We start from the raw sequence: 23,229 nt of genomic DNA, 5'->3' as shown, positions 1-23,229 counted from the left end.
ACCATCTCATTTTACAGTTGGAGAAACTGAGGCTTACATGGGTTGATCTTTCCACATTCATAAGCTCATAGAGTAAGAGCTAGAAGGGACTTTTGGGACCATCTAACCTGATCTCTTCATTTTACAGTTGAGGAAACGAAGGCCCTCAAAACAATGGGTTCTTGGGAGGCTACATTAAGAATTGGAGGGACTTTGGGCAGGGGGAGGCCTCTAGTCTGACTCTACCATTTTACATTTGAGGAAGCCCATGTGGTCATAGGATTCGATGAAGAGTTGGGTAGCATCTTAACGTCCATCTGCTCTGACTCTCTCATTCCAAAGATAAAGAAACGGAGGTACAGAAGGTTAGGTGACTTGCTTGGATACCGTGTATTAAGTAACAGGGGCAGATTCGAACCCCAGGCTTCTGACTGGGAAACCTTTCCACTCTATATTATGGCTTCTTTGAGCTTCCATTTCCTCCTCTGTGAAATGGAGCCAACACCTAGAGTACTTACTTCATTAAACAACGCTGTAGAAAACAGAACCCTCTGGCCAAAGCTGGGCGATTGTTCTAAACTGGAGGCCCTTCAAATGCATTGGCTTTAATGATGTTTGGGAGCCCGGCCTGCTTCCTCTGGGAACCCTTCCAACACGAGAGACGTTGGAGCCAGAATTCTAAGGGAAGTGCTAGAGATGGTGGGGTTTTGTGGGTGGGTGTAGGTGCATGTTCCATCGGTTCTCCTAAGAAATCTAGAAAAGGAAGGGATGGGCAAGGGAGCCGATGTGGCAGGGAGAGACAGTTCCTGGAATGTCCCAGAGGACAGGTTCAATGCTCTTAAAGGACAAGTGACTTTTCCAAGGCAAAGGGGAGGCCTCGGACTAGAACTCGTCTCCTGCCTTTCCCCAAGTCTTCCTCTTCACCCCTCCCAATTCTGTTATCTGATTGCAGAAGACAGTGAACTCCAATCTCCAATTTCTGCCTGCTTTGCACACTTCTTGAACCGGATTTCCAGTAGGCAGATTCAATTCAACCCATCCCAAACGGAATTCATTATCTTTCCTCCTAAACCCTCCCCCTCCCCACTTCCCTATTCCTGTGGAGAACAACATCCTCCTCCCAGTCCCTCAGGCTTGCAAGCTAGTTGTCATTCTTGACTTCTCCCTCTCTCTCACTCCCTTATTCAATCAGCTGTCAAGGTCTATGGATTTTATCTTTGGAACATTTCTCAAATATTCCTCCACCTCCTTCTCTCCTCTGACACTGTCGCCTCTCTCAGGCATCACCTCGCCTCTGCCTGGTTGTCAGACCTTACTGGTGAGTCTGCCTGCCTCAAGTCTGTCCCCACTCCAAACCTTTCTCTATTCAGACACCAAAGTGATTTTCCTAAAGCACACACCATCCCCACTACTTAATAAATTGCAGTGGCTCCCTATTACCACTGGAATGAAATACAAAGTTCTCTGTTTGGTGTTTAATATCCTATCCTATCCCTCTCTTCTCTTTTCAGTCTTTTAATTAAGTAATGGAGTGTCATGGTTGAAGCAATTCTCTCTTCATATCTTGGTGCTTAGTCTAGCGCCCGGCACATAGTAGGCTCTTAATAGCCATTCATTAACATACTTCTATTTGGAAGCCTGGGGAGAGTCTCAGGGCTGCCAGATGCCTCTCTTCCAAAGAGGACTTGCCTAGGAGTAGAGAGTTTTCAATATGGCTCTTGTGGAAGGCAATCAATCCTCTGACGGCATTTCAAGGGATTAAACGCCGCGGCTAAGAACACGTGTCTCTTATTTGCTTCCAAATGAACCTCGTTGGTCATGTAGCAAAATGAGAGCTGGAAGGCTTTGGAACGGCTGCCAGGCTGGTTCTAGACCCTCAGTCAAGCCAGTAGCCAAACCTCAGGTCTTGAGGAAGTTGGGGGAAGGGACTTTGTGGATGCCTCTTTCCCAAGAGGTGTCTCTGACCCTCGCACGTGATTTCTGGGCATGTCTGGGTTCATAATGAACTGGAATCTGCACCTTTAACATGATACAAAGCAGCTGGGCTGAGGCTGAATGCAGCTGCCAAGAGACCCTGGGTCACTTGTGTGGAAACTGAAGAATGCCACTATATTACGATCATGGCCATTGGGCTGTACCAGCTCCCTTCCGGGGGGAGGGGTTCTTTTTTTATCTTGGACATTTTGGGCCCTGTGGAACTTGGCAGGAGAAAAGTCTTAAACCAGATTGAAATTATTACCTTCACTGCTAAATAGCATTTTTTTAAGAGGAAGAGAAGGAGATTGATTTATTCAAACCATATTTGCAGAAAACAAATTCGATTGGGAGCTGAAAAATGGTTTAAAGGTCAAGTTTTGCCTTTGATACTTAAAAAAAAAAAGTTGTTGGGCATCCAGACTGTCCTCAACATTGGGTCTACACCAACCATTGTGTCATCTTTTTTTCCGTCTTCGTAATGATGAGATTCTATGTGGCCAAAATAGAACCACTGGCACAGGGAACAGAAAAAAAAAACAAAACAACACACCACCTCCTTTTGCGGGCAAAGTGTCCTTTGTAGCTATGCTGTTGGCAGTAACGGACCTTGCAGTGTTGGGCTGTAGGCTAGTGAATTTGGAGCCCCAGATTGGCGTGAAAGTGGCAGAATTCAGGGAAATTCGAGAAAATTGGGGTCGAAATATATTACCATAAATTTCTCTTGAGTGAATGTAAGACGTGTCCCTTCTCCTCAAAGCATAGAATTATAGATCTAGAGTTGGGAGCTTTGCTGTGCTGGAGCTGACTCTAACTGGCTCAGGAGAGCCCAATGTTAAATTTCCAGCATCAGAATTTACACCCCAGAAATGGGCTTGATTTATTGTTTTATCCGTTGTCTAAACAAGGGAGTGATGGAGAAAATGTTAATAAGGCTGAATTAAACTTAGAATTATGTCTTGTGTACATTCCCCTGACCCCCCACTCCACCCCAACCCTTTTCCTGCCGGTGAGCTGGTTGTTAAACATTTACCAGCACACTCCTAGTTGGGAGGGACCTTAGAGAAAAAAAAAATGGTCCAATCTCTGATTTTACAGATGAGAAAACTGATCAAACATCCTTTCCAATGTAATGTACCACAATCTTCCTCCCCCTCTTTTCTGGGTACCGTCTAGTCTAGTCTGATTTCTCATCACTCCCATCAATGCATTCCATATTCCAATGAAACAAGCTTACTTTTTCTTCCTCAGCTGCTACATCCCATCTCCTGCTTCCATACTTTTGGACAGTCTGTGCTCCCAGGCCTAGAATACTATCCCTTCTCGCCTCTGCCTCTTGGACCCTCCAGTCTCCTAGGAGACTCATCTCAAGTACCACCTTCTTGAGAGGCATTTCCTGAAGCCATCGATTGTTGGTGCCAAGCCCCACCCACATACCGTGTATCGACTCTGTATATGTTTCATATAATTTAGATAGATTGTTTATCCCCAGCGGACTGCAAGCTATTTGGATACTGTCTGTATCCACAGCTTCCAAGATGGTACTTGTTACCAATGGAGTGCTCAATAAATGTACGGTGCTTTGGATTCAGTTGAATTCCTAGCAATTATAGCAGCTTGATTCCACACCTCTGTCCTCCGTCCTCAGCCTCCTGTTGTCTCCAAAGCCTCCCTATCTAGTCTGTTGCCTCATTCTGTCTGTTCTACCTTTGCAGCATTTCTCATATATATATCCATTCCCACTTCTCTCCTCGAACACGCCCTCTTCACCTCCTAACTGGACTATTGAGAGACTATCCGCTGGTGGGTCTGTATGCTGCATTTCTTGCTCCTTTCCAATCTATCCTTCACTTGGCTGGGAAATTGAGCTCCATAAAATTCAGGTTCTTAGCATATCATTCTCCTCTCACCCACATTCCATATTCTTCCGTGGCTCCCTATTATTTTGAAGGTTGATTATAAAATTTCCTGTTTGGTGTTCAAAGCCCTTCAAAATCTAGTCCTTCCCTACCTACCACTCTTTTTACACCTTTCTTTCCACTCTGATCCAGTGACATTGACTTCCTTGCTGTTCCTGGAAAAAGACTTTCCATTGCCAGGTATTTTCACCCACTGTCCCTCCCTCATGTCTGGAATTCTTTCCCTCTTTTTCTCTCCCTCCAGGGTTTCCTGGATTCTTTCAATTTCTAGCTAAATTTTAAGGGAAGTCTTTCCCAAGAACCCCTAATGATGGTGCCTTCCTTCCACAGCTCCAACTTCTATATATAACAACTTGTCTGTGCAATTATTTATATGTTGGCTACTGCATTGAGTTGAGCTTCTTGAGATCAGTGATAGGGGGTTGCTGCTTTTGCTTTCCTTTGCATCTCCAGAACTTAACAAGTGTCTGGCACATAGTAGGTCCTTAATAAAGTTGTTGACTGATTGATATCCAGGATTTTCCCTTCTTCAAACATGAACCTTATCATGTAAGCACATAGGTAGATGTATTGGACTTGGAGTTAGGAAAGCCTGAAATAAAATCCTCTTTTAAACACATTAGCTGTGTGCCCCTGGTCAAGTCACTTAACTGATGTTAATTTCAGTTTCAACTGCTATAAAATGGAGTTAACAATAATAACTACTTCACAGGTAGGGGTTGTGAGGTAATAGATTTAGTGCTATCCAAATCCTAATATGGCCATTTAAAGGCTAGCTATTATTAGTCCCTTGATCAAGAAACTTCTCTACCTCCCCATTATCTTAAAGATAAAATACAAACTACTGTGTTTGCCCTTCACAATCTGGTTCCAGATAATCTGATATACATTTGTTCCCCTCACATATTCTCCACTCCAGTCTCCTTGGTGTTCCCCATAGATTTTTTTATTTTTATTTTGAATATTTCCCCATAGTTACATTTCATGTTCTTTCCCTCTCCCCCAAGTCTCCCTAACTCCCATTAGCCGATGCACAATTCCACTGGGTTTTACGTGTATCATTGATCAAGAACTAATTCCATATTATTGATAGTTGGACTAGAGTTATCGTTTAGTGTCTTCATGCCCAATAATATCCCCATCAGCCCATGTGTTCAAGCAGTTGCTTTTCCTCTGTGTTTCTCCTCCCCATAGATTTTATTCCATTTTTTGCCTTCATGACTCCCAGGTCAAAAATGCACTTTCAATATCTTTTCCCTCTCATGGAAACCTTGGTTCCTTGGAAAACTCAATCAATACCACCTCCTTCCAAAGGCCTTTGGTATCCTCTCCCACACTCTTAGTATCTTTACCCCTGATTTACTCTCTAATTTTTACACATCCCATATTTATTTATCTAAGAATATATCATTCCTATAGAATATGATCTCCCCAAGGTCAGAGACTCTTGTATTTGGTATTTATATCTCAAAGGCCTATCTCAAAAGTTTCTTGAACCTAGCACAGTAGATGCTGTAGATCCTGTAATTAATGTTTGTTGATTGACTGATTGATAAAGTCTTGCCTATTTTAAATTTAGTTTAATAGAAACATATTAAGCCTTTCTCATTACAGGTACTGTTAGGTGTTAGGGAATACAAAGAAATAAATGAAGTTATTCTTGCCCCATTTTACTTTCAATTCCCTGAGAGGAAAACTTGGATTTAGCCCTAATATCCCCTCAAGTTGCTGTCCAAATTCTCTTCTTTTCATTCTAGAACTTTGAGATATGTATTTACTATTTCCATTTCTTTTCAACTACTCCATTGTTGAAGTCTTATTATCTGCTTTCTATCCTCATTTTCGCATGAAACCATCCTTTTCTTTTAAAATAGTTTCATTGATTTAGTTTGCTTTTGCATTGTCTAGATTTCTTACTGTATCTCTCTCATCCATCTCTCATAAAAATGACTTAAAATAGGATTGAGAGAAAAAAATTTAGCAAAACATATTAAAAAAAATCTGAGGGGGCAGCTGGTTGCTCAGTGGATTGAGAGTCAGGCCCAGATATGGGAGGTCCCAGGTTCAAATCTGGCCTCAGACACTTCCCAGCTGTATGACTCTGGGCAAGTCACTTAACCCCCATTGCCTAGCCCTTAGCACTCTTCTGTCTTGGAACCAATACACAGTATTGATTCCAAGATGGAAAGTGAGGGTTTTAAAAAAAATCTGACATTACATGGAAGGTTCCACTTCTAGGGACTTCCATTTTCTGCAAAGGAGTTAGGGGAGGTGTCTCCTTATCTCTTCTTTGATATCAAATGCATTCTTTTTTATTTCATTACACTCCTCTTTGTAGTTGGTGTTTTTTCCATTTTGATTGCAATAATCATTGAGTATAATTTTTCCTGCCTTTGCTTATTTCATTTTGCATCAGTTCACGTATATCTTTCCAGGCTTCTCTGTACTCATTGTATGTTGCTTCTTACAGCACAATCACATCACATCTGATTTACACATCGGTTCCCCAATCAAAAGTCATCAGTGTTTCCAGTTCTTTTCTATCACAAAAAGTTCTGCTTTAACTATTTTGGTGTATAGAGGCTCTTTCTTTGGGTCACTTACTTCCTTAGTCTGTGCAACCTGTAGCCATGAACACTGACTATTAAATCAACGATTTAAGTTCTTTATTTTTTAAGGCACCATTTTGTAGTTGAATCCATAGGACTGCTTTGTTTGCTCTGGTAGATAGACTTGCAAATGTGAATGCATTTTGTAGTTACTCTGAATGGGATTTCCCCTTCTCCCCTTGCCTGTTAGCTTTTGTTATTATGTAGAAATAATAACATTGGTTTTATAGGTTAATTTTCTAGCCTTCCACTTTGCTGAAGGTATTAATTGTATCAATTAGTTTCTTTGGTGATTCTCCTGCATTTTCTAATTAAGCTATCATGTCATCATCAAACAGAGAGTTTTCTCTTCTCTTTGCCTATATTTATGATTTTAATTTCCTTCTTGCCTTATTGCCATTGCCAGCATTTCTGGAACTAGATCAAATAATAGGGGGAAAAGGAGGCATCCATGCATGAACAAAATCTACCTTCTCCAAGAAGCCTTTTCTGGCCTGCTTCTCCCCCTGCCTCCTTCAGTACCTTTTACCCAAAGTGATTTTTCATTTACACAGTCCACAGCTTGCATAGACAGACTTATCTGCACATAGTATTAATCCCTAGAACATGACTTTCTTGAAATCAGAGACCATGATTTTTCCTTTCTTGGTAATCCCAGAACTTATCATAGTACCTGGCATACAGTTAAGCGCTTAATAAATTTGAGATGTTAAGTGACTTATGAAGGGTCACATGGCCAGCATATGTTGAAAGCAAGACTTGAATTCAGGTCTTCCTGGAATTGAGAGCAATTCTCTATTATGCTATACTGTCTCTACATATATACAGTAATAAAACAGGAAACATGTGGAATCAGAGAACCCAGGTTGGAAAATGTCATCAACAATCATGTGTGACTCTGGGCAAATCACTTCAAGTCACTCTGACTTTTTGGGTCTCAGTTTTCTCCTCTATAAAATGGAGCTGTGCTGATGCCTCTAAAGTCCATCCTAGCTCCAGAGTTATGATGCTATGTTATATTTTCTTGTTCTCAGTTTCCTCATTTGTAAAATATCCATCTCTCTCTTTTCCTCCTTTCTTTCTCCCTCTCCTTCTCTCTTCCCCTCCCTTCTTCTTTCCCTCTTCTGTTTCTTTCTCTCTTATTATTTCTTTTTTAGGTTGGTGAAAGTCATCAAGGAATTATATAAAATTAAAAAGAGGAAGAATGAAGAGGTGAGAGGGGGAAAAAAACTTATTGGTGGAGAACAGAGGACTCCATTTGTTCCCTGGTGATAGGAATCCCACCCATGATTTTACTGATGTAAAGCAGAGGTGTCACACTCAAGGCCCATGGGCTGTAAATAGCCCATAAAACTCCTTAATGGGGCTCCAACTACAAGAGGATCTCCTTTTACTTGACCAATATGTTCCCAGCCCCTTTGTGTACGCAGAAAATTAAGCACAATCACCAACCCCATTATTAAGAATCAGCATTGCTCCTCCAAACATATCTCGGCACTTTATGACTTTTCTTGGGCTCGTCGGAGCTCCCAGCATCCCAACTCTTGTGCTTTGAAGCCATTATTAACAACTAAACAGCACTAATGAAACCGAGAGAAACATTGCTCTGGAGGACAAGACGGGACTGTTCCAAGTGAGAACTCCAGACCAAGACTGATGGGGGAGCTAATGTTTGGCACAAAACATCGTAATGACTCACAGTAATGCTTCTCAGAGGGAGAAGGAGCAGGCGAGCCAGTGAGCGGGGTTGGACAAACTGCTCCGAGCCTGCTGGTTGGGAAAATGGGGTGGATTTAGCACCTCATTAAACATGTTTCTTTTAAGTCTTTTTCTACTTTGATCGCTGATCAAAATACCTGAATTCATGTGTGTTGAGTTTGTGTGAAATGAAGTCCTACTGTGCATTAAAAGTAACTAGAAAATGTTTAATAAGTCGATGTAGGGGCAATAAGTATGCAGGGTGTTGTGAGGAAGATTAGTTAGTAATTAGTTAAGTATTAAGGATGGACCTAGCAGGAAGGACTGGAGCATTCCAAGATGGAATGAAGGAGCAGGAAGTGCAATAAGGTGGCACAGTGCCAGGCTTGGAATTTGGAGGACCTACACTCAAATATGTACTCAGAAACTTCCTATCTGGGTGTCCCTGGGCAAGTCACCTAACTCCCTTTACATAGCCCTTATCCATTGCTAGGACAGAAAATCATTTTTTTTTTAAACTAATATGCAGCCACCAGGGATCTATTTCTATCTGAGTCTGATACAACTGTAAGGAATTCTCAGGTGAAGAAACTCCATCTACAAATCCAGGCTGGCACAGTCTCAGAAATCAAAACTCTTAAAGAGCTGCCCAGAGCATCAAAAGACTAAGGGACTTGCTCAGGGCGATGGAGCCCATATGTATCAGAGGTGGAAGCTGAACTAAGTCTTCCAGCTTCTGGACAGTTTTCTATCTATTCCACCACAAATTAAGGAAGGAAGGGCTCCAGCAGCTTTAGTAGACTGACTCTCCGTGGTGAGCTTACAGGAATATATGGACAAGAGGTACACACAGTAGGCAGGCATGTGTGAGTTGCAATCTGAGCCACTGCAGGGAACAATAAGACAGCAATTAGGGTGAATTAGTTTTTCTGAGGAGTTACCAACAGGACCTCTTGCCGACTGGACAGGGAAGCCAAGTCAACAAGCATTTAATATTAGATACTATGTGGTGGGCCCAGAACTGAGTCCTCAGAATAAAAAGAAAGACAAAAAGAATGGCTGCTTTCAGGAAGCGTCTTGTCTACTAAGGGGAACAAACGTGAAAAGAACTAGGTACGTGAAATGTTCTTGATAATGATTAGAACTTAAATATTCCATAAAAATTTTAATAAATTAAATTAAATTAATTAAATTAAATAAATACAAATTAAGTATTTAATAAAGTAAAAATTAAAAGTAAATTAAGTACGGACTCAGGTCAGGATTTGAATAGACAAATGGGATGTGCAAGGCAAGCCCTGTACTTGGAGTTAGGAAGATCTCAGTTCAAATCTCAAATTATGAAATTATTATTTATTTCTGGAAAGGACCTAGAAGTCATTGAATCCAACAATTTTATAGGGGAAGAGAATACGTTTTTGTATAGTACCTAATATGTGACAAGCACTGTGCTAAGCACTTTTTTATAAATATTATAAATATTAATTCATTAAGCAATTTCATTTATAAATATAAAAAGGATCCTCACAATGGCCCTTTAAGGTAAGCTACTCCCTTCCCCAGTTTACAATTGGAGAACTGCTTCTCAGCCTTTTGGCTAAGATCAAGTATAGTACAATTGGAGAAATGGAGGCAATCTGAAATTAAGTGACTTGACCAGGGTCACACAGTTAGCATCTGAGGCCAATTTGAACTCAGGCCTTCTTAATTCTAGGCCCAGAACTCTAACCAGTCTGCTACCCACTGAAAAAAAGAAAGAGTGATGGATTTGGACCCAAAGGAAGAGATTCCAATTCTACCTTGGGAAAATCACTTAACTTCTCTGGACCTCAGTGTCTTCATCGGGTGCTACAAATGTCAGTCATTTTTAAAGAAATGGGAGGTAGGGGTTACAGTAAGACAGACAGACCTTGTGAGTATTTTGCCCGGAGGCCAGTTCCTGAACTTCAGTAAATTTACACAGGGTGGATGAAGCAGAGGCATTTGAATAGAGCCACAGGGTTGCCACTCAGGTCAGGTCGGGACAGGACAACTTGTTCCCTGTATTCAAGTGGGGATATCTACTCCTTTCGCTCATACAGAGCAATGCCAGGGGGCTGCAGGCACCGGATCCCCACCACGAGATTCGAGATCCTCAGAACAGACAATTTTCTTTCAAGTTCTCCCACCAGGAGATAAACAAAGTTCATTCTGTGCCAGCAGAGATCCTCTTCCCTCTGCCTTTATTTGCAGCTTGAAAGAGGAGCCCTAAGATGTTGGGGTGACCCTTGCAAATTCTCTCATTAGCTGGTTGTGTTCAATGGGGCATTTCAGCTACTAGAAGGTCCCACTTGGGAGGCCCAAGCCTTGAGTGTCCTGGGAAAGCAACCCTTTCTGGAACTGTTCCCCAGAAGCATCCCAGTGGACACCAGCAGCTTTCAAATCAATCTCTCCCTTTGCCGTTCCAGCTTATTGCCTAAGGAATGCAGCGCCAGGTGTCATGGAAGGGCAAAGGAAGGCTGTGGAAAACAACGGGACTAGAGTTTGGGGGGGGAGGGGGCAAGGTCTCTAGGATGATTCTCCTTATAAGGGTTCAAAGCTCCTCTGTTCTCATCTAAATTAGCAGGTTTCTGAACAAAACCAAATGTCCTGGCAATCAGCTCAATGCAGGCAGGACATGAAAAAAACATCCGTGTGTGAGATTCTTTCTTTCTCCAGCCCTTTTTGGGCATGGACTGAGGCTCCACCAGCATTCCAGGAGGGTGACAACCAATGGGGCCTTCTGTGAACCCTCCTGGCTTTGGCTGGGATCATCCAGACCAAAGCTTTTCCTGTCATCCTTTGAGGAGATCAGAATCATGAAATATCAGGGCAGTGTGCTGTCTGAGAGGTCAGCCAGCCAGAGAATTGGGGAATTTCGGATTCTTGGAAGAGCCTTCAAGGGACCATCTAGGCCACTCTGTAACTGACCAGGAATTCCCTTTACGAGATCTCCACCAAAGGTCCAGTGCAGGAGACCATCTGAAGACCTCCAGGGTGGATTTCCGAGAGGACCAAAGGTTAGGAAATCGTTTCCTGAAATCTAGCCTCAGCCAGCCTCTTTGCAGCTTCAGATGACTCCTTCTGCTTCTCCCCTCTGGGGTCAAGTGGAGCAAATCTAATCTTTCCTGCACAGGACAGCCTTTCAAACACTTCAAGACAGCTATTCTTAGATCGCAATCTGATGGTCCTTAGGTTGGAGACTCCTAGAGAGCACTAAGTGACTCGAGCATCTTTTGGCATCCACATTGTTTAGCACAGTGTCTGACACACAGTAGGCACTTCATAAGTGAATGAATGAAACACCCTACTTTGTGCTCTGCACTAGGGATTCAAGCACAAAAAATAAAATGATCTTAACTCATCGGACGATTGAATTCCTGAATGGATGAACACGTGAAATGCCTTTGTTGGAACTGCTGTCAGAGCCAGTACAGAACCAAGAGCAGAAAAGCACTTTCCTAGGGCAGCTGGGTAGCTCAGTGGAGTGAGAGTCGGGCCTAGAGACAGGAGGTCCTAGGTTCAAACCCGGCCTCAGCCACTTCCCAGCTGTGTGACCCTGGGCAAGTCACTTGACCCCCATTGCCCACCCTTACCAATCTTCCACCTATGAGACAATACACCGAAGTACAAGGGTTTAAAAAAAAAAAAAGAAAAGAAAAGAAAAGCACTTTCCTGATCATCTCTCAAACTGAAAAGTGTCAGACTCAGAAGGTACTTCAGATAGCATCAAATAGAACTCAGAGCTGAAAAATGATGTCTCCGGCATCACAGACAAGTCGCTTTCTACCCCTTCCTCGAAGGGGAGCATCCCTCCTTCCTCTCAACCTCCACAGCCCATTCTGCTTTGGGACATGATTCTTTCTTATTGGACACCTTTAATTGTTTCTGTTTTTTCCCCTAGTGCCAAGCCTCAATTTGCTCTTTTCCAACACTGCCCCATTGTTTCTGGCTCTGCCTTATGGGGTCACACAGAACCAGACTGATCCTTCTTCCATGTGACAGCCTGTGAAATTCTTCACCTGAAGAGCTGAGCCTGGGCTTTGTTTTTCAGAATGTTCTCAGGGTGAGCAATTTTTCCTCCTCTGAAGGTGGATTTAGGGTTGTGTCGATGTTTTGGAAAACAGACACACAAGTTACTGAGGTCAAGATGGAGACTGAGTGACTGCTCAGGTTAGAAGACACTGTTTGGAATCAAAACAGAAATAGAGTGCGGCGTAAAATGGTCGCGAATGGGGATTTTCTGTTAGGATTTTGGGCAAAGGCAATGTTGCTGGGGGAGTTCAGAGGGGAAACTGTAGCGCATAGCATAGTATAGTATCTGTAAGATTGAAATTTAAAAGATTATATACTCCAAGGATTATATCTTATAAAGTTTATTAATAATCACTTGAAGTAAAGAAATAAAAAGGTAATTATCTAACAAAATATAAGACCACGTGAATAGATTCTTCTGCCACTCACCTCACACCACCTTCACCAAATGGGATCACAGGAAGAGAGAGTGAGAGGTGGGGCTACACCTAATTTATATCCTCCCTATGTCAGCATGTAACATATTGTAAAGTGTGGTATAGTATAACGTATCATATATATCATATATATAGTATATAGTATAGATCTCTTATTCTCATCCATATTTCTTTTAAAAACCTTCAATGGGGGCAGCTGGGTGGCTCAGTGGATAGAAAGCCAGGCCTAGAGATGGGAGGTTCTGGGATCAAATCTGCCCTCAAATACCTGTTAGTTGTGTGACCCTGGGCAAGTCACTTGACCCCCATTGCCTAGCCCTTACTACTCTTCTGCCTTGGAACCAATACATAGTATTGATTCTGAGATGGAAGGTGAGGTACCCTTGTCTGGGGTTACACAGTTAGCAGGTGTCTGAGGTCAGATCTGAACCCAGAACCTTCCATCTCTAAGCCTGGCTCTCAATCCACTGAGCCACCTAGATGCTTCTTTTGCTCACAATTTACAGTTGAAGAATTTGAGTCTCAGAGAGAGGAAAAGATGCATCCTATGACTTGCCCATAGTGACCCAGTAAATCAGGGTCTGAAGTGGGAAGGGAAACTCTATTTCCTCGGACTCTGAGTAGTTCCTGCTTCATGCTGCCCATGAAGGGGTGGCATCACTCAATTGGACATGGAATTCTGCTAACTTTTCTACCCAAAGGGCCCCCCAAAGCTTCAGTTTTCTCCATTATGGTCATCTAGGGCCAGATCGCCTTGACCCCAATTACTATTGTGCCTTTCTTTATTCTCCCAAGTGGTAGGGTCCCATTGCGTCCTCCCACAATGCACTCATTATCTTAGTCCCCCATCTCACTCCTATTTAAACTTGGCTATTTCTGTCCAGCATGTTACCCTCCATTCAGTCAATCCTAGTTTTCGAAGTCAGTGTCATCCCCAATGCATCGTTCTTGCTCTCCCCATAAGCCAATCGATCATTTGACAAACTGGTCAATTCTATTCACCCTCTCTCCCACCCTCCCTCTCATAGTCTGGGTCCTCATCACCTCTCACTTGGATTATTTCAATTGTTTCCTAATTGGTCTCCAGCTTCAAAGCTCTCCTTGCGATAATCTCTCCTCGCCTCAGTGGTGATTTTCCCAAAGCACAGGTTCGACTGTGTGTTTCCTCTACTGAATAAGGGGCTCCCTGTTGCTTCCAGGATCAAACCATGGAAGCCCTTCGCAATCTGGCTCCATCCAGTGTTTCCAGTCTTACTACAACATATTATTCCCCTTCATATGCACTATAGTTTAGCGAAAATGACCTTCAGTTCCCCATATGTGGTACCTGATTTCCTCTCTCCAAACCTTTGTACTAGCTAGCCTAGTTTGTCTATCACATAGTAGGTCTGTTTTTTTAAACCCTTATCTTCCATCTTAGATTCAATACTGTGTATTGGTTCTAAGGCAGAAGAGGGTTAAGGGATAGGTAGGCAATGGGGGTTAAGTGACTTGGCCAGGGTCACCCAGCTAGGAAGTGTCTGCGGTCAAATTTGAACTCAGGACCTCCTGTCTCTGAGCCTGGCTTTCAATCCACCTAGCCACCCAGCTTCCCCCTAGATCTTTTGATTGATTAAGTGACTTGCCTATGGTTCCAGGGTTAAAAATGATAGAACTGGAATTCAGATTCCATTCTCTTCCTTGGACTATGGTAATAGCCTGCTCTTGGTTTTTCTGCTTCATTCCTTCCCTCTTCAATCTATTTCCCACTCCTGTTGCCAAAGTAATTCTCTTAGAGACTGTGATAGCCACCTACTCAATAAGCATCACTGGCTCCCTATTATCCCCAAGCTCAAATATTAAATCCTTACTTTAATGTTTTAAGCTCTTCAAATCCTGATGCCTTTGGACATTTCCAATCTGCTTGTATTTTATTCACTTTGACCCATAGCACAATCCAGCCACTCAAAACTGGCTCGCTTGCTTGCTCTTTGTACCTTTTCACTGGCCAAACCTTCCTTCCCCATTCCCCAATCATGCCTGGAGTTTTCTCCCTCCTTAAGTCAGCCTCCTAGCTTCTGAAGCCTTGGTTTCCTCCAAGACTCAGCTCATCGGACCCAGGGATTGCCATTTGCTCTCCTCCATTAGAATTTGAGTTCCTTGAGGACTGTGACTGTTTCTGATTTTTCTTGTATCCCTTGTGCTGGGCACAGTTCTGGGCACACGTTAAGTACTCAGGAAATGCTTGTTGCCTGCCCGATGGATGGACTCCAAGCACTGCACACACTGGAATGCTGCTCTTTAATGCCTTGCCTTTTCTGTTCCACCATAATATGGCGCTCTTCATCTGGATTACTACAAAGGGACCATCTGGGTCACACCTCCAGTGTGGTTCTGACTGGATCCAGGAATGGCACAGAAATCAGCCCAGCAGTTAGAGATGGAGGAAGATCCACTATGTTTGATATTTGAGTTGTCTTACATTTACATAGCATTCTCCAAGTATCACCTCCTACCCAGAACATATGTAGGTATGTATATGGTTGGATAGTGGATATAGTGTAGAAAGATCTGAGTTCAAAATCAGCCTCAGATACCTTCTTGCCATGAGGTCCTGGACAAGTCATTTAACCTCCATCTGTTTCATTTCCTCATCTGTAACTGGGGATAATAACAGCACCTTCCAGAGTTGTGTGAATTAAAAAGAGCACTATTTGTAAAGTACTTTGCAAATGTTAAAGTTCTCTGTGTTAATGCTGTTGTTCAGTAGTTTTCAGCTGCATCTAGCTCGCCATGACCCTCTTTGTTTGGGGTTTTCTTGGCAAAGATACTCGAGTGGCTTGCCATTTTCTCCTCTAGCTCATTTTACAGATGAAGAAACTGAGGCAAATAGGATTAAATGGCTTCCCTGGGGTCACACAGCTAGTAAGTGCTATATACATGCAGTTATCAAATAGATATAGATATGTATATTTATATCTGCTATCTCTCTTTCTGTCTTTGTCTCTCTGTCTCTGACTCTCTGTCTCTCTTTCTGTCTCTCTGACTGTCTCTGTCTCTCTTTTTCTGTCTCTGCCTCTGTCTCTGTCTGTCTTTCTCTGTCTCTGTCTCTTTTTCTCTCTCTCTGACTCTCTCTGTCTCTCTCTGACTTTGTCTCTCTTTCTTTGTCTGTATGTCTGTCTGTCTGTCTCTTTCTCTCTCTGTCTGTCTATCTCTTTCTCTCTTTTTCTCCCCCTTCCCCCCGTTTTAGCAAACTTCTCCAGACAGAATCATCTCAGCCCCAAACTGGAAGTAAGTATTTTTTGGGAGGAGTTCCTCCCCCCCTGGCTAGGAGGTTACTTGTTGATATTCAGGCGTTGCTCTCACATTGTCTCTGCTCTTTCCTTTTTCATTGATGTCAAGATTTGCCCTCAGAAAAGACCAGGAAGCTCACTTTCTCTCAGCCATCTCTGTGGGGCAATGGGCAAGGCTTACTTCTGCTTTGGAGAGCTGAATAATGGTACAACCTGTGGAAGCTTACAGATACAGGAATTTGTCATCTGCCATCAGCAGACTTGTTTTCTCAAAAGCTATTTGGGGTGAGGGGGCAGGGGAAGCAGCTGGGTGGCTCAGTGGATTGAGAGTCAGACTTGGAGATGGGAGGTCCTGGGTTCAAATCTGGCCTCAGACATTTCCCTCGGCAAGTCACTTAATTCCAGTTGCCTAGCCCTTTACAGCCCTTCTGCCTTGGAACGATTACACAGTGCTGATTTTAAGGTGGAAGGGAAGGGTTTAAAAAAATGCCTATTTGGATCAGAGTATTTCCATCCATTTGGTTTTTCTGTGTAATCCTCTGGATTTTCGTGTATGCGTTTAGGTTGTTCTGAGAGAGAGCCTGGCTGCCAACAGAGGACACAAAAAGGGTCCAGATTCCCTGTAGCTCTGGCAGCAGGGTTTCAAGCATCCATGGAGGAATGGCCCTCAAGACAGCCAGCACTTTGGGGCTCCTTTTTGGGCCTCATTTTGTTTATTTGTGAAAAGGAAAGGGCTGGACCAAGGTGACCTTTCAGCTCCAGATCCATGATCAGCTGATCCTAAGCACTTGAAAGGCTGGTAGGGAAGGGAGGGACGAGCTTCTTCTGCTGCTTGGTGCCAGGCGACACAACTGGTAGCCAGAGATGTACCATGCAAAGGAGCAAATTTAGGTTCAATGTCAAGGGAAAAAATTTCTATCCATTAGAACTATAAAAAAAAGGAGACTAGACTCCCTTGAGAGATAGTGAGTTCCCTGTGACTGGACATCTCCAAGGGAAACCTTGACAATCACTTATAGAGGGCATTATAAAAGGGATTTTCATTCTGGTGTAAGTTGGATTCAGTGCCTTCTGGGGTCACTTTCATTTCAGATGCTATGAATAGTGAAATCATAGGTCTAGCATCTATCCCTATTCTTAACTTGGTCAGGCAAAGCCTGTAGGTGATTTATCTTCGATACTTATTAACTGTTTAACCCTGGGCAAGTCAGTTGTCTTTTGTTTGACTCAGTTTCTTCATATGTAAAATGGGAATAATTATAGCTTTTGCTTCCCCAGGTTGTTTGTAAGGATCGAATGAGATAACACTTGTAAAGCACTTAGCACAGTGTCTGGCATACAGTTAATGCTATTTAAATGTTAGCATTATTTTTAGAACTGAAAGGAATCTTCAAGACCTTCTAGTCTGATCTCTTACTTGTACTTATGGAGAAATTGAGGCCCAGTTATGTGGCTTGTCCAAAGTTACACAGACAATAAATAACAGAAGCAAGATTTGAATTTAGGACCTCTTACTTGAAAGTCTATACTCTTTTAAGAAATGCAAACAAAAAAACCCTCACCTTCTATCTTAGAATCAATAGTGTGTATTGGTTCCAAGGCAGAATAGTGGTAAGGGCCAAGCATTGGGGTCCCACAGGTAGGAATTTGAATATAGGACCTCCCATCTCTAGAGCTGGCTATTAAGCCACTGAGCCATCTAGCTGCCTCTGAACTTCCTGGTATCCTACAATTTGACAATATTGCAGTTCCTTTTTCTGCCTACTTGTAAGGGCAGCCCTGTAGACAGGAGTTGAAAAATAGCATCTCATGACTAGGGGCAGCAGAATATAGTGAATGGCTGCTGTGTTTTTATTATCTCCCTTTTACAGATGAGTAAACTGAGGCAGATATGTCAAGTGACTAGCCCAGGGTCACAGAGATAGCAAATATTTGAGGCAGGATTCAGTTCAAATCTCCCTGAATTCTAGTAGTGGCAACTACCTTGTATAGGGGATAGCTAGCTATCCCTGGAGTTAACTGAGTTCAGATCCAGCTTCGCTTATTAGTTGTGTGACTCTGGACAAATCACTTAACCTGAGTTTCAGTTTCCTCATCTATAAAATGGAGATCACAATAGCTCCTTCCTCCCAGGATGGTTGTGAGGATAAAATGAGAAGAGATTTTAAAAGTACTTTGCTGACCTTAAAGTACTAAATAAAGACTAGATATGGTCATTGTTCTTTTTGTTATTGCCCACCGAAGCACTGAGCTGCCTCCGAAGGAAAGCAGTAACCTGACTGTTCGACTCATGGGAATCCTATTCTCATTGGCAGTCCTGAACCTCCTTCCCTCCTTGGCCCTGGATTCTAACACCAACACAACTGTCAGATTCCTGCACCTCTTCTCTCCAATTATCTCTCTTCTAATAATCCTCAAAATATATATGGCCATTAAGGAGGGTCCTGGACTCTTCCCTCATTCATGATAACCCCCCATGACCGCATAGGATTTAGATCAAGAAATCATCTTAGAGCCAATCCAATTCCTTCCTTCAGCAGGTGAGGAAGTTGAAGGTTAAGTGGCCTAGATTCACTCTTGGAACTCAGGTCTTCTGACTCCAATTCAAGAGCACTAGCATTTCCCTCTCTCTCTGTCTCTCTCTCTGGTCTTCCGTCTCTGTCTTTCTGCTCTGCCTCTCTGTCTCAGTGTTTCTTTCATTGTCACTCTCTGGTTTCTGTTTCTGTTTCTTTTCTTTCTCTCTCTGTCTTTCTCAACTGTCTCTCTTGTCTTTGACTCTCTGTTTCTCTCTTTGTCTGTGTCTGTCTCTGTTTCTCTCTCTCTGGAGTCTATCCTTTTTTTTTTTCTTCTGTCTATCTTAGCATTTGTGTCTTAGTGTATCTTCTCTCTCTATCCTGGCTCTCTCTGGTCTCTGTTTCTGTTTTTCTGCCTCTCTCTTCTCTGTCTCTGTCTCTGCCTCTCTCTCTCTGTGTGTCTCTCTGTCTCTCTATCTCTCTGTCTCTGTGTCTCTGTCTCTCTCTATCTCTCTGTCTCATTTTATAGAGAAGGATGCCATGATCTTGAGAAGTGTCCAAAGTCATGCAGCAGCCTGGACTTACCTAGCTTATGTTTCTATAAAGATGTTCAGTAAAGGAAAACTTTAAAAAAGTTATCAGCTCATCGATACTTCATCACTAACAATCTATATCTCCCTTTTCCTTTAAGCTATTTTTTTTGTAAATAGTTGTATCATCAGGTTCCTTCTCCCATTGAAATAGAAGTCTAATAGTCTAGAACAAGAACTCTCTTGCTGGCTACCAGGTACTGCTGCCTATCAGGCCATCCTGCCAGTTGGAAGTACAAGGGAATGAGGTATTCTATCAAATGTTCTAAGGGAAGGTAGTAGAGAATCCTAGGATGACATTTGGAAAAGAAATAGATGATGAACTGGAAGCCATTCCAAAAGCCTTAAGAATCTTTGACTTGAAGCTGAAAGTGATCGCATCTAGTTCTTAGATGCCATAACAAGTAGTGGATTTAGGACCTAGAATTCTGGAATAGAACCCAGAATATCAGAGTTAGGTGTGGGTGGGGGACCCTAAGTGTGTTCTAAAACAACTAGCCCATTTTACACTTGAGGAAATAAATATCCTAGAGAGATGAATTCTCTGTCTAAGGTCATAAAGATCGTAAGTGACAGTGGGACGACACGACATTATGGGTCCTCTGGCATTCTCCAACCTTTTTTCTCTTGTACTATACTCAAATGCTTCCTACGTTGTTCTAAGTGTTATTCAGAAAAAAAAATCAATCAAAACCAGAACCCCTAAAACAAATATAGTCTAAATTTGGCCTGAAAGTTCTAAAGGCTTTGACTAGAACCTTTTCTCCTGCCTACTTTCCAAGTTGCTGGTCTGAGTCCTGCTCACCAACGGGTAGAACTCTTCAGTATTTGAATTTGCAGACTAAAAATAACAAACCACCATCTTGGAATCTTGTTGAAAGATTGCCTCCCTCCCCTCTGCATTCACGAATTGCTCGAAATGGATCAGCTTGCCAATGTTAGTAATGATCTGATTACTTTTGATGAGAGTTAATTTAACATTTGCCGCAATTGGACTTGTAAACTGTAGAGCGCTTTTCACCCTGTTTCATCTACAGCACCCAGACAGAAAGAAATAAAGCATCCTGTCAGAGCCTGCATGTTAGTGATGCTTGTTTAAACACACACACACACACACACACACACACATTGTCACAGTGAAGAATGAAGTATTTACTCATTGGGAAAAATATTTACGATGTTTTCTTTAAAGCTTAAATGGGTTTGGGCTTCCAGTGATTTTTCCTGTTAACAGTTCACTGTACTTACCTTTCATCTTGAATCCAGAAAATGAGTGCATAGTTATGAAGCATAATCAGATTATTTTTCCAACAGAATATTTGTTAATATAATCTCATCCTAGTAACAGGCAATTGTCCAGAGCAAGCTTGATCATTACTCTCAATGCAAAATGAAAATACACACACACACACACACACACACACACACACACACACACACACACTCAAGATTTAGCTGCAGTATCTGAAGAGACCTTTCACAGCACAAACGCCTGCCCAATGAATGCCTGGGAGTGTTTAGGTTAAACATCCAGTAAAGCTAATAAAGGAACTTGCCAATTCTTTTTAAGAAGGCAGATTAATCTGCATTAAGTAGAAGAGCTTTATTATATTCTGAAAGCAGCTTTGCTTCTTCTGTAGAAAATGGAACGGACCTCAAAGAGAAGGGAAAATTCATAGTATGAGGTGGTATTTCCCCAGGCCTTGGAGAACCTGGATGTTTGAAAGAAATATGGGTCTTTAGGGCATCATCTAGTCCAATACATTCAACTAAAAGATGAGAAATCCAAGGCCCAGGGAGGTTGAAGTTATTTGTCCAAGAGCACAAAGATAGGTATCTTGCAGACCTGGGATCACAGATAAGGAAAAGTGAAACCCAGAGAAGAGGAAGGGCTATTCCATGTCCAGGGATCGGAGGCTTAAAGTTGGAAGGGAGTTTAGGATTAGCTAGTCTAAACCCTGAACTAAATAAAGGAGGGGAATGAAGTTGAGAAAGGAAGTGACTTGCTCAAGATAATACAGGAAATATTGGAGCAAAGCAGGTCTCAAGTCTGGGCTCTCTAGCTTCTTCTATATCAGTGGTTCCCAAAGTTTTTTGGCCTACCACCCCCTTTCCAGAAAAATTATTACTTGGCGCCCCCTGGAAATTAATTTTTTTTACAATGTTAACAGAAATTAATAGGAAAGATAAATGCACCTGTGGCCATCACCTCTCCTGGATTGCTGCAGCACCCACCAGGGGGCGGTAGCACCCACTTTGGGAATCACTGATCTAGACCTTTTCCCAATATTTAACATTGCTTCCCCTGAAGCCATGCCTTTTGATTCCACATTGTGTATCACCCTGTTAATTCTGTACCCCAGAGGTTGATGGACCTGCTATTGACAAATAACTTGAAATAGACAACCCAAGGAGGAAGTGGGACGCATCCACCCTATTTGGCTGAGGAGGGAAGAAACACAACTTAGTAGAGGGCTTTTAGTCATCCCTTCCAAAGACTTACCAATTGGCATCACTAAGAAGAAGGGGAGCCAGCAGAGGATGAAGCAGCCCACTACAATGCCCAGAGTCTTTGCTGCTTTCTTCTCCCTGGAAAACTTTAAAAGCCTCACAGAGAAGTGTGTCTTGTTCTTGGAGCTCGATCCAGAGCTGCTGGCAGAGGGAGCGTTTTTTCGATGGATCCGGAGTGTCACCTGCTCTGAGTCTGACTTGTCTGTCTTCAGGCCATGCTTGAGGCCTTTACTTTCCCTCCTGGCCACCACATACACTCGGCAATACATCACCAGGATGATGGCCAAGGGGATGTAGAAGGATCCCAGGGCGGAGAAGAGCACGTAGCCTGGCTCTTCGGTGATCTGGCAGATGGTCTCATCCTCTGGGGGCTGCTCTTTCCAGCCAAAGAGAGGTCCAATGGAGATGGTCAGGGAGAGAGCCCAGACACACATCAAAGCCAAGAGTCCTCTCTTTTGAGTCACGATGGTAGGGTAACGCAGTGGGTAGCTGACCCCAATATACCTGTCAATGGAGATGATGCACAGGCCCATGATGGAGGCAGTGCAGCACAGGACATCTACAGCTGCCCAGATGTTGCAGAAGATCCTTCCAAAGGCCCAGTAGCCCAGGATCTCCAAGATGGCGGAGAAGGGTAGCACTGTGGAGGTGAGGAGCAGGTCAGCTACTGCCAAATTGACGATATAGTAGTGGGTGACAGACTGGAGGTGACGGTGGCAGGCTACAGAAAGAATCACCAGGATGTTTCCCAGCACCCCAAAAAGGATGAGGCCGCCCAAGATCACACCCAGCAAAATGGCCTTGGAGATATTCACTGGCTCCTGAGCATGGGTGCAGTTCGAACTGTCCGAGGCATTCTCAGGGAAAAACACCATGGTCCCCTGGACGCCAATTGGGCAGAATCAGAGACCTCGCTGGAGTGCCACCAGAGTTCCCCGGGAAGGGGGAGGCCCGAGCCGGGGAGCAGCCAATCAGAAGATCAGGTCTCTAAGAGGGAAGGGGCTAGGCTTGGCTGGGAAGACAGAGAACCGAACCAAACGGAGCTTGGAAGTCCAAAGGAGGCAGAGGTAAAGGGAAGGCAATTGGAGGTGGCATGGTCAGAACTGCAGGTCCCTCCGCCTTCGTGCCTCGCCACCTCGACCCCACCGCGCTGTAGGCAAGAGGGCAGGCAGCCCGAACACCTCCGAAGTCCAAGCGCTGGCTCCTCTGAAGGAAGTCCTTAGCTTGGGGAAGGCATTTCGGGGAACAAGGGATTGGGAGTGAGGCTGAGGGAGGAGCTGTTACACTCGCTTCTTCACCTCCAGTCAGAGGGTCAGAGGCCGAGTCAGGGTCCCAGAAAATAAAAGATGAAAAACCAGACAAATTCGATCTACCTGGCTATTCCCCTCCCCCCTCCTTTCGGGATCTCAAAGCCTCAGTCTCAAGGGCGCCGGATCAAGGTCAAGGGGTGTGGACAGCTCAGTTCTTGCGACGGGCTCCTCCTCCCCAAAGACGGTGGGACTCCTGGACGTATCTGGGGGGAAGAAGAGGTGGAGGAGGAGCCCTTCCAATTCCCAGGCGCCCTTCCTAGGACACCGGCCTCAGGGCATGTCCCTGATCCAAGGGTTGAACCGGGAGGAAACCCCGCCTGGAGTAGGCAGTGGTGGGTCTGGGGCTGGACGCAGCTCCCTTCTG

The 23,229-nt window shown here is 43.5% G+C and overlaps 1 protein-coding gene across 1 annotated transcript in view; it reads right to left on the bottom strand.

Annotated features, from left to right (window-relative positions):
• The window catches only part of ADRA1A (adrenoceptor alpha 1A), a 108,939-nt gene extending 86,509 nt beyond the window's left edge, over positions 1–22,430 (bottom strand). Inside the window, exon 1 of the mRNA XM_044660374.1 lies at positions 21,548–22,430. Within this exon, the coding sequence (XP_044516309.1) occupies positions 21,548–22,430 (883 nt within the window). The remainder of the gene's footprint in view (positions 1–21,547) is intronic.
• Between the last annotated feature and the right edge of the window lie 799 nt (positions 22,431–23,229).

This window comes from Gracilinanus agilis, chromosome 2 (assembly GCF_016433145.1).
Source record: "Gracilinanus agilis isolate LMUSP501 chromosome 2, AgileGrace, whole genome shotgun sequence".
NCBI classification, from domain to species: Eukaryota; Metazoa; Chordata; class Mammalia; order Didelphimorphia; family Didelphidae; genus Gracilinanus; species Gracilinanus agilis.
Note: the sequence above shows the minus strand (reverse complement) of the source record. Positions and strands in the feature narration are given on the sequence as shown.